General features: G+C 32.1%; 1 protein-coding gene across 1 annotated transcript in view; it reads right to left on the bottom strand.

The window, feature by feature from the left end:
• LOC149901890 (ceramide transfer protein-like) overlaps window positions 1-12,520 on the bottom strand; it is a 41,113-nt gene extending 28,593 nt beyond the window's left edge. The window contains exons 1-6 of the mRNA XM_090110726.1: window positions 12,172-12,520; window positions 11,577-11,693; window positions 9,771-9,870; window positions 9,171-9,338; window positions 8,814-8,964; window positions 7,945-8,005 (exon numbers count right to left, since the gene is read on the bottom strand). Of these exons, the coding sequence (XP_089966852.1) occupies window positions 7,945-8,005; window positions 8,814-8,964; window positions 9,171-9,338; window positions 9,771-9,870; window positions 11,577-11,693; window positions 12,172-12,390 (816 nt within the window). The 5' untranslated portion in view covers window positions 12,391-12,520. The remainder of the gene's footprint in view (window positions 1-7,944; window positions 8,006-8,813; window positions 8,965-9,170; window positions 9,339-9,770; window positions 9,871-11,576; window positions 11,694-12,171) is intronic.
• Window positions 12,521-12,847: the final 327 nt, after the last annotated feature.

A 12,847-nucleotide genomic window follows, 5' to 3' on the forward strand; every position in this document is an offset into this window, starting at 1 on the left:
GGAGTAGAATATTTAGATTTTGATGAATTATATTAATGTACAAAATTTATCTACAAAAAAAATAAAAATATGTGGTTTTCAAATCGCCTTGTTTTTTTCTACCCGACGGACCCAGAAAGAGGGTAATGTGTTTGAGCTGCATGTATGCTTGTTTGTTTGTATGTTTGATTCTATGTGCGCCTCTGCAGTCTAAACACTTGACCGATTTTTATAAAATAACTAATTCCAAATACATTAATAAGTAAAATTTGACCTAGGTAGGTCAATTAAAATACTAATGTATTTTTGTCTTAAATTTACACTATTGCTACAATGAAACAATTATAACGGTTTAAATCGCGGTATTTATTTTAGATTATATTATATAGATTTTTGGATTTTTATTCTATAGTATCAAGATCGCTTGCGTCGCAGTATCAGTGTTGCTATATGAGCGACGGTGGCGCCCTCATTTATTTTCATCTCTTTTGTGTCGCACTGTATCCCCTACAACATATCAAAAAAATAGATGCGCAAATTCACTTTCTTTTATTTGCCTTTTTTTTCGGACGAAATGAGTGGACTAATTTCATACTCATACAAACTCGGCGCCTCTACGATTTAAAATAACTAGTACTTTTTCTCTTGTTCAAAGAACTGCCGCCGTTTTAACGTTGAGCTCGTAAGGAATGTAAACTAAAACCCTAAACGTAAAATGAAACCATAAACGTGAATAATAATAAACATTAAATATTGAGAGACTTGTTCAATAAGCGTTATAGATGTTTTGTTGTTTACAAGGCCTATGTTGCGCCTATTGTACCTACCTACCTTGTCGATACTCCACTACAAAAAACAATCATATAGGTAACAAAAATAATTTTGGTGGCAGTGGCGGCGCGGCGCCCCTATTGTCTTGGCGCCTGTGTGCGCCGCACACTTCGCACACAGGGGCGGCTCGGCCCTGATTATCATAGATTAGGGAGAATCGTTTCCACGAAACTGCATAATGTAACGCGAATGCATTAATCTGAAATCAGGTCAAACTTGTAGCGATGTGCATATGAAAGCTATTTCCTTTTCGATCTCCACTGCAGTTGGAATATTAACATGTTCGCTGCATCTAAGATTTAATACGATAATATATAATCGCGTTAAATTTTCGACATTTCGTTAGTTATTATTACATTTCTCATATGTTTTTGTAATTTCACAAATCAACCTAAATTATTCGAATTCGTGGAGCTCACAATTAATGAATAAATGTAACGAATTAATTAACAATTAAATTCGCATTAGAGTGTCCGTACACTGTTTAAATTAGAAAAAACATCGATAGAAACGTAGTTAAATAAAAGTGTCACTTAAATATTTTTTTACTTAAATAAAATGATATTTTTTCCGTCTTCACAACTTAAAGGCTAGATGAGATGAAACTATACTAATAGGAAAAATATTTGAAATAGAAATATAGTGCATAATTTGCGCAAATATTTCATAAATTTGAACTACCTACATACTTATCTTTATCTCAATTTCAATTTTCAAATTCATTTTCAAAACAACCACCACATAAGCGCAGTGCAATGCACTGAAAAAAAAAGTGTCAACGCACCTGACGTGTGTTTTTCTTGAAAAGTTTGAATTTCATGTTGAACCTATATACACCTTATAGTAAGTACTATCATCACCATATAATTTCCACAAGGACACAGAAAGCACCGTATACGAGCACACAAGATAAACGAATGTAACGTAAACAAAACTAAAATTATAAAACAACACGTGGAATGAACGCAAGCGACCGCCTAGCGCGGGCGGTTCGTAAACTCTGAAATTTCTTCACGTATTATTATTACGTAGCGGGCGTATGTTAACCGTGCGGTAAGTTTTCATTGGCATTCTTTACAGGTTTGCGCGAAATGGTGAATAGTTGCATTATTGTGTATCGATTGTTACATAACCGATTTTACGTATAGCGCAGACCCCATGGTCACCCCCGGTAGGGTACACTAAATATTTTTAGTTTCAAAATATAGTTAGAATACCTATCATATATAATAAAAATGAATCGCCAAATATATTGTATCTAAGCGAAAAACTCGAGAACGGCTAAATCGACTTTCGTTAATTATTTTTAATAATATTCCTTGAAGTACAAGTATCTTTCTTATGGAGAGAAAATGTAAACATGTACCACGGGCGAAGCCGGGGCAGATCGCTAGTAAAAATATAAAATTGATAATGGAATGTCTCAATAACTCAAACATTTAAAATAAGGAATGCAATAATTATAAACAATTTCTGTCAATAATTGCGCGGTGCGTTCAGAAATTCCATAAACTTTCAATAATTATTTTTTGTCAATACAGACTTGACTCAAACTATTAACCAAAATTGAACCTTATTACTTTAGCCGAAGGGTTACAAAACAACAACAGACAAAAACTTAAATCTCTCTACAGCACAATAGCCTTACAGTGGCCTACTGCCTTCAAGAGTAACAAAGAGTTGTCGACGCCTCCATTAGACAAAAGAAAAAACATAATAGTTTGGAGTATGTAAGAGAAATACCCACTTCGAAGTGCCTTGGTATGTCGAAAACAACGTATACCTACGTAATTAAAATCATTTAAAATTTATCAAATTCAAAAAGATTTATTTATAAGTTATAACCAATTAGAATATGCAAATGTAAATATGCATATTTGTACACTGCTGTTGTTTAAATACTGTTTTAAGTTATACTAGCTGTGCCCGCGACTTCGTCCGCGTGGAATAGTGACTGCATAGTAGGTAGTTACTACTTAACTTTTATTGAATAAACACGTACTACCATAAATAATTAAACGAACTGTTAGTAAAATTTATTACTAAACTGAGCTAAAAAATAAAAATAAATTCCTTCCTTGTATGGATGTTCTTGACAATATATATAACCGTTTCTACGAAAAATCTATTTTTTCATTCGTTGATCTCAAAAATAAAAATTCCAATCACCAGAACGACCGGAAATTTTAATAATTTATTTTTGATTGTGTTTTGCACAATTTTGTTAAATTACGACTGGATGAAAATTGCGTTTTGACGTTTGTCTCAGCGCTCAGATCTTTCCTGTCTCACGCCGTAGTAACTAAACCGTTTAGACCGTGCAATAAAAATTAAATAAAAAAAAAACTCAACGCAACGAAGAAAAGTGCATAGAAAAAGGAAAAAATGTTGTGTGGTTTTATGAAACCACGGTAAAAGTGAAACTTAGGCACAAAATTATCGTATTTGTACGATAATGACTCCGAACACTGCTTTATACCTACTCGGCAGCCGACCGTCACGCGACATGCGCTACACAGACCAAAAAGTTTGAGACGATGTAATAAAAGTTTCACTAATTTTACAAACTTCCCGAAGATCTTTAAAAATAAATACCATTTTAAATATTTATAAAATTAAAAAAACAAAGTCACCGGGGCTGCCATACCATCATTATCATATCATATACAATTATATTTTTTTTATAATGGTACTTAATTTTAAAGATCGTCCGCGTCGGGAAGTTTGTAAAATTATTATTTATTCCTTTTCCTTCGTTGCGTTGGGTTTTTCTTTTTAATTTTTAAATTTTTAACTTCGGTTTCTTATTTTCATGTGATATTTTCAAGTGAGCGAGACCTACCTCTACCTCCATATTACATTCCTACATCATATTGATATCTATAAGTTTGTTGCTCCTTGACATCTTTTAAGTTGGGCCGTAACCGTGCACAAATTGTAATGGATCACAGTGGCAAAAGAAGTGGTATCTTTAGGAAAAAAAATTGCCAAGAGCCAGGCCTATGTGGCTTTGAGTAGAGTTCAAAATTTCCAGGGTGTGGCTATCCTCTCGCTCCCATATCCCCCCCTTCTTTCACAGACTTTCAACCCTTCTCTTTCCACACCTAGTAAATGGCAGAACCGATTTTGATGTAAACCATATTATCTAATTATACCTATATGTACACGTCATATCCTGTCGTTTGATGCTCCATTTGGTTTATTTATCTAACCACTGTCACCCCTAAATGTAATAAACGGATGAACCGATTTCGATAAAACACGTTGCTCTTTTATATTTTGATATGCCGCTTGAGTATATTATTTGACCACATTCGATTATTGTTCATTCCCACTTTCACCGCTGTAATCTAATAAATGGATAAACCGAATTGGATAAAAATATAATTTATATTTTTTCCCACATTCCCACTTTTACCTCTATACAGGGTGTAATCGTTAAGTGTGCACAGTCGATTTTTCCGTAAGTATTACAGATAACAAAAAACTTTAAACTGATATCGAAAGTACTTAACCTAATGAGTAAAATGACCGTAATAAATTTTTTAAAATAAATCGAGAAATATCAAAAAAATTATCTTTAAACCCTCCCACACATTAAGTATGAAATATGAATATCCCATATACATTTAATATGAAAGATTTTAGCTTTCTTTTTCTTTTTTGGTTTTCTGCTTTAATTACTTCGCAAATTTGAACTGGCATTTTCCACGCTCTTTCCGGAAATTTCCACGCATTTTCCGGATGTTTTCCAGACATTTTCCAGACATTTCCCAGGCATTTTCCGGGAATTTACCAGGCATTTTCCGGGGATTTTCCTAGCATTTCCCGGGGATTTTCCGGACATTTTCCAGACATTTACAGGCTATGTCAGGGAAATGTTCGGAAAATGCCTGGAAAATATCTGGAAAATACCCGGAAAATGCGTGAAAATGTCCGGAAAATGCGTGGAAAATGCCTGGGAAATGTCCGGAAAATGTCCGGAAAATTCCCGGAAAATATCCGGAAAATTCGTGAAAATGTCCGGAAAAACGTGGAAAATGTCACTTCAAATTTGCGAAGTAATTAAAGCAGAAAACCAAAAAAAGAAAAAGAAAGCTAAAATCTTTCATATTAAATGTATATGGGATATTCATATTTCATACTTAATGTATGGGAGGGTTTAAAGATAATTTTTTTGATATTTCTCGATTTATTTTAAAAAATTTATTACGGCCATTTTACACATTAGGTTAAGTACTTTCGATATCAGTTTAAAGTTTTTTGTTATCTGTAATACTTACGGAAAAATCGCCTGTGCACACTTAACGATTACACCCGGTATACCTAGGTATAATAAATGGATGAACCGATTTTGATACACTTTATCTAAGAACCAGCGTCGGAAAATATGCTGCCTAACACGCATCTAATTCGTATTACCTGTTAGCGAGCTACGGTGGCACAAACAGACAAACATAGCGGTCAAACACTTATCACCCATCTTTTTGATGGTTAAAAATGGTTAAAAGGGGTTAAAAATATAATACGACATAATTTAAAGGACATTTTATGTATCAAATTTACCTAGAAGTAAGCATAATTCTAATTTGACCCCTTCCCCTCCTACTACCTCAGCTTACCCCCCCACCCTTGGGGACTTTCGATATGATCACCTGGACATTTATAAGGAATAATAACTGTAGCGTATAACAGATAACTTACGTTTTATCGTACACTGTATAGTGTACAATAGAATGCCTTTGCAAATGTTCGCCGTGAATACTTAAATGGTCATAACTTTTTTATTTACAAACCGATTAACATGAAATAAACACTTAATGTTAAATGAAGATTACCACAATATATTAGTGAAAACCGCATCTAAATCGGATAAGCCGTTTCTGAGATTAGCGTGCACAAACATACAGACAAACAGACAAAAAAAATTATAACTACAGTTTTGGGTTTGAGATCGATTTAATAATAACCCCTGCTATTTTTTTTACATATTTTCATTGTACAGACATCACTTTTCTAGAATTTTATTATAATATGTATTGAATATTGATTGACCACGCGCAAGGTTACTAATTTCCACTACATCCTCACGCAAATCGTCAATTTTTATGAACATTGAATCTGTAAATAAAAAAAAATCAAAAGATAAGTGTACCTAATTTTAATAAAAAGCTACTAACAAATAAAGTTTTATCAAGAACTAAAGTGACCTTCTTTGGGCGTATAATATAGTCTTGTAAAAGTTATATACATGATAAAAATAAAATTTCATCATTTTCTTATTTTGTCATAACTTTAACTAATTAAAAACATGAGTCTAACTATATAATTATAATAAACAATAAATATAAAAGCTACAACTTACCTTTTGTGGGAACGCAAGAAGGCGAAAATTAAAAAAAAGCCGAAGATTTTTAAAAATGTAACCAATGAACACAATCACTGTTATCTACTATTACCCAAAGAGAATACAAATACTACGTCTATTACCTATATAACTGTAACTAACATCAAATTATAAACATCTACCCTCACTTATAAAAATTTAGTATATTCACATGAAATATAAGCGCACCTGAAATTTACTCTGGGAAGATATGAATTATTTATTTAACTTTAAAAAAAAACAAACTCACCAACATCATAATATTTAAATTATGAATTTCCAAGGAGCGTTAATATTATGTAAATTGATTTAATTTTAATGAAATCTCATAGATGGCGCTGTTTTAAATTTGTCTTTATACTACTAAGATTCATTATACTGTTTCTCTGCCAAAATTACTTAAATGATGTAGTTTTTATAGTGTAAAGGTAGACAATAGCATGGCTTACTCAAAAACAACATTTAAACATGAGTCTTTATATTGTACGCTGTCGTAGTACACGGAATACGTAAGAAAAATAAAGGTTCACAGCTCCTCCCCCGAAGGTGATAGCATGATAATATGTATATAACAGCCTGACCCGACCTGTTAGTAATATTCATGCAAAATTTGAAGTAAATCCGTGCAGTACTTTCTGAGATTAGCCTGGACAAACATACAGACAAACAGACAAACAGACAAACCGACAAACAGACAAACAGACAAAAATTCTAAAAACTATGTTTTTGGCTTCTATATCGATTATAGATCATGGATTATGTATTCTTTTAAAAAAATATTCAATGTACAGTTTTGACTTTCCTACGATTTTATTATATGTATAGATATATGTATACCATATGCCAAGCATATAAGATAAGGACACTATTTAACTAGAAAAATCATGTAACATTATTTCTGTCTGATTGTATGACCTATATTTACCAAAGTATCTTACCCTACTATGAAAAGTAAAATTGAATAAAAAAAATTAAAACATGTAAAATGCTTTTACACTAATATGTATATTTCTGAACATCTGCGCCACGCGACTACATTTTCTCAGACTCAGTACTGAATAATTTAGCAACGAAACTTTTCCATAATGGGAACAGTTGAAGTAATATTAACTATGTTAACTTTCTAGAACATATGAAATTCTTAGTACTCTCCTCACTAGGTTAACAGAGATAGCATTAAGGTACTTTTCCACTAATAATGTGCGAGGATGTGTTGCGAGGAATGTGTTGGTAAATAACTAATAGTATCACTTCAAATTTCAAAATGTATTTACACCGAAAGTACCCTTAGACTCGCATATCCTGCCAAGTACTAAGTTATCTACCTACCATCTACATTATAACGGGAAATATATTCAGATTGTATGGACACCAAGTTATACTCTAATCATTCATTTGCTTCTCGAATCCTTAATACTGATCTTCCATTTTTCATATAGATAAAGAAACAAATCATTTCACTTTCCTACAATAGCATTAACTTTCTTAATTTATAAATAAAAACCGCATAATTTTAAGAATATAAAATATTTAAAAAAGAGCGTGTGTAGTGTGTACTGAGCACACGTGTCTGAAGTGAAACTTTTTGTGAAGGCAAGATTCAAAGATACCAAAATCGTCGTCTAACTCCATGGAGTTACGTCATGACGTGACGGTATTGCCATGACGCGACCTTGAAATTTTACTCTCAACACACCTAAAGAAGTTTCACTTCAAAAAAGGGTTTAAAAAATATCTATTGTACATACCTCGTGATCCGGACCCGGTTTCGAAGCCAATCGAACTTCTGTCAACTGATTCTTCAATGCCCTGGTGAAAAAAATGCAATAAATATAATTGTTTCAAAAGTGGTGCTTTGACTTGAAAAGTATTTGTAAATAATAATTTTTATTAATGCCAGATAATAAGACCCATTTTAATTAATCCCGTTGTTTAAAGCGTTAATTTTGTATACTTAGATGAAATTTTATTAATGAATAAATCGTCAAATCATAATCAAAATTCTCAATTCCGTCCTGAAATTGCGGCAATATAAGTTATCTAAGCAATTATAAAACTCAAACGCAATGTACGTTAGATTTTTCATGAAAATTATTATGAGTCATTACGATGTATTCTTTAACAGTTCTTTCTGGACTGGTCCACTTTTTATCCTTAAATATCCCGGTCGGAACAGGTACAAGCAGCTGGTGATTAAAATCTAGGTTAGTTTGATTACATAAACCTTTTTAGCAACGTGCATTCCTTTACTTTACGTTAAGCGACGCAACTGATTTGTCCTTCCAAATACATGCAATGAGCAAAAATAGGTCACAGGATTGGTAACAATATTACCACCGAGAATTAATTGCTTGTGCATATTAATAAGCAAAAAAAGCGAAACACATAATATGTATTAAGTCACCCAACGTAAAAAACACACAAATGTTCATATTCATACAATTCAAACAAACAACAATTAGAAGGGTCATATCGCGAATGTAAATTTCCTCCACCTAGCGCACCTAACACACGATCATCACACGTCTCTCACATCACCACACACACACACACGCACACACACACACACACACGCACACGCACACACACACGCACACGCACACACACGCACACTCACATGTACAGCTCCTCCGCCTTGCGCGCCTGCCGGTCGCGGCGCCGCAGCAGCTCGACGCAGTGCTGCACGGTCGCTACGGTCGCGCCGCACGTGGCGCGGAAAGACGCGCTCGTTGCACGCACGTCACTAAGACGCTTCTTGTGGTCCGCGCCTTTTTTATAGAAAAAAACATTAAAGATGATTAGAGAGCAATTTTTACAGCATTTTTAAAGGGAAAAATATATAGGTATAAAAAAAAAACAAATAAATCATAATATAACATGTGAGTTTTAAAACGGTATACATTTACAATTCGAACGCAAGCAAAAATCCGCGGGCAAAATCTGGTATTTAAATATACTTTACAAACATACTTACTGTCAGCCAATTTCACAGCATCAATAGCGTCAGATTCATCATTTATATGCGGGTAAGTATTGACGCACATGTCAAAGTATTGCTGCAGTTGTATCGCCTGCTTTGATAGCAAATCATTGAAAGTCTCCAACTCAGCAATCTTTTCGGCCAAGCGACGGGATGTGCGCCCTGTTTGATAAAAACATAAATAATGAAATAATTTTATACAAATATTATAAATGTTTATAAATAAGCCTTCACATTTAAAATTTTTTTTGATAAGATGTGCCATTTGTGACGAATACTGTAAAGATAAACCTGATAACTATTTTGTTAAAAACTTTAAAAATGTATAATTCTAATGAATTAGTTAAAGCGTGTCTGAAATATGACAGTAAGGGGAAGGCAATCTCGAGACAAGATTGACAAGTTGAGATCTTGAGACTAACAGTCAAATCACTGAAATATACTCAGATTAGAGTATCATTTTTTCTTTCTATAATTGAATATCCTAAGCTTAAAATGTAATTTTAAATTTTTCTATAAATTCAGAAATCTATCCAAAAATACAGGCAATACATATTTTGAATTATGAAACATTAATTTTTAAAACATAATTACCATGTGATCCAGTTGACTGAAGAGATGTGATAGATCCATGTCTTCGGAGACCACCTCCATTGGAACTGCTGTCTGAGCTAGTACCATACCCGGACTCCACCTATAAATAAAAATTCACTCATTATTATAAATTATAACATATTGTTGGGTTGGAATATGTCTGGATTCAAAGAAAATGAATGTTTCATAAAAAGTACAGTAGAACCTCTATAAGCCAAACCTCAATGAGTTGAAAACTTCCAATACTCGAAAAGTACATCATAACTCGAATCATTATATATTACAGATTTCCTATATTAAATTAATTACACTCAAACAAAAAATAACAGCAATAATAATTTCAGTGTTAAACAGTTAGTCAATGCAACCCGCCAACCATTTTAGTACAATTATTTTAAACTCGAAAAATCGAGTGTCTGTGTCTTTCTTTCTTATTTATTTCACCTTTCCAATTTAAAAAAAAAGAATTACCTGTTTATGTGAAACTATAATCCATCCAGCCCCCCTAGACAAAAACCATTTTCTGTAAGCGTTAACGCCTACGGAAAAATCTAATTGTATGGAGTTGACATTTGCTAACCAGAAGTCACGTGATTGTCAAATGTCAACTCCATACAATTAGATTTTTCCGTAGGCGTTAACGCTTACAGAAAATGGTTTTTGTCTAGGCCCCCAGGAAATTCCTCCATTTCATACTCTATAAATCTAATTTTAGACGTCATCCTTGATGTTCGACTTACAGAGGTTCTACTGTACTACATAAAACATATATTTTAACAAACCAAAAACCTCATAAAAGAAATTGGTGAACATATTAAAATTCAATTTAACACAATTTCTTATCTATCTTTTATTTGAATAGAATAACCGTTATTGTGTAATTAATTTATCTCTTCTAATCTCTTTCCTCAAATGCATAAATTCTTGTTACTTATAAGATACTTACTAAAAATGTAAAATACACACAATATCTTGATCATAATTAAAGATATAAGAAGTCATATACATAGAACAAGATCGTAAAAAATATCAAAATATCAATTCACATTTTCCTACTTATCTTACTTTGCATACTTGTACCAATTTGAGTACAGTTTGAGTTACAACATATTATTCAAAGAATCAATTAATACAACAGAATGGTTATCTCTAATATATATAAATCTTGTGTCACAATGTTTGTCCTCAATGGACTCCTAAACCACTTAACCGATTATAATAAAATTCGCACACCATGTGCAGTTCGATCCAACTTGAGAGATAGGATAGTTTAAACATGTAGGTACCACGGGTGAAGCCGGGGCGGACCACTTGTTTTATTACATGTAGATTGTGTCATGACAAATGTTCTTATGTTTGTATTAAACATATGTGTTATGATAATGGATTAAATTACAAATATAATATATTTCCTAATCTAGTAATATGAGAAGCATATTGAGTTATTTATTAGGAATGCTGTTGGCCTTATCAGCTATAAACTTGTAATCTGATAATATTGAAACATAATCATAAAACTGTATGCATATCTTGTTACAGTTATTGGAATTTTATGAGTGATATCTTTAGTAATAAACTTTTATTGTATTATATTTATTTTGTACCTGTATGGTGAACATAATAATAATTATGACAAATACATAAGAAATTATAATAGCTAAATAATTATCTTTACAAATAAGTATATCTCTTTGAAATACACTAGATCTTTATCAATAAGGAAAACAGATTATGAATCACCTTTTGCAACATTGATTCTTACAATGTTTTATTTAGTGATTTCCACTGTATTTTTTAAATACTTACTTTAAAAGACTCCAAAACATCAATCCATTGCTGTTTTTCCTCAGGATTAGAAGCCCTTAAGTACCAAACACAGTCATTGACTGATACATCAAATCTGCAGTCATCAAATTCATGTGGCTGTAATAAAGTACAAAAAAAAATCAGTCATTCTACACACAAGGTCTTGTAATCAAAATCATTATAAAAACAGAGAAAATTACATTAGGGGAAAACCACACTACATTGTATAAACATTTTTTATATTGCCTCAAAATAATGTAATAATAAGCATGTTTAAAAAATGCTCATATTTAGAATTATGTAGTTAGCATTAAATTTTTAAATGGTGTTTGTTTAAGTCCATAATATTTTATATTTAAAAGTAAAATTATCATCAATGTAAAATGTAAATGTGATACAGCATCTTTGTAAAATAAGAGTCATTATAAAATCAACAATTCATTTTATGGTTGGTCTAGCAATCATCGTTACGGTCATTCGTCCATTTCAATTAATATAAAAAATATTTATTAAAGTTGTCTACAAGGACAAATTAATTTTTTGTAATGTCCTATTGTGGAATTTGATCGACATTGTAAACAAGTAAGTAACTCACCTTGACTTTAGCTTTTTTCAAACAAAGTGCACCGCGGCATCCCAAATTACTCTCTAATTCGCTTTTATAATACGACAATGTTGAATCTTTTAACACGATAAATCTATCTTGCCAACCATGTATATAATTCGTCCATTTACTCAAATAACCACGAAGCTCGGGTGGGCTAATGTCCTCCAAATCTGAATTGTCACTCACTGTTATATTTTCATCAGTCATGTTTAAATTTTAAAGGATTTGTAAATTATTTAAACAAAACAAAATAAAAGTAAATTACTTATATTATTTATGTTTTCGTTATTCCAACAAAACTGTTTTCGTTTGGTGACAGATCATAGACGACATTGAGTTTCTAACCGAGAAACGACAACGATGACCATTAACGACAGGACATGGACAGGACACAGGTGCTGTTGTCAGCAGTAAAAATCATGATTTAGGAAATGAAAATTAAATAAATGATAAGGATTGTAGTCTGTAAATTGATAAGGCAACGTCAAAATTGAAATATTACTTCTCCATTTACCATATTTCACAAAAGTTTTATATTGATTATACCCAAGTCCCAAAATTATAATTTGAAATCTCTTACTTTCAATAATTTATAGAAGCATGAAAAAATTTAAACTTAAATCATGTATGTTTACTGTAATCTGATAGAGATTTAGGCAACGCT

This window comes from Colias eurytheme, chromosome 16, assembly GCF_061535395.1.
Source record: "Colias eurytheme isolate Ceu_HAF_F1 chromosome 16, ilColEury1 Martin Lab GWU primary, whole genome shotgun sequence".
In the NCBI taxonomy this organism is placed as follows: Eukaryota; Metazoa; Arthropoda; class Insecta; order Lepidoptera; family Pieridae; genus Colias; species Colias eurytheme.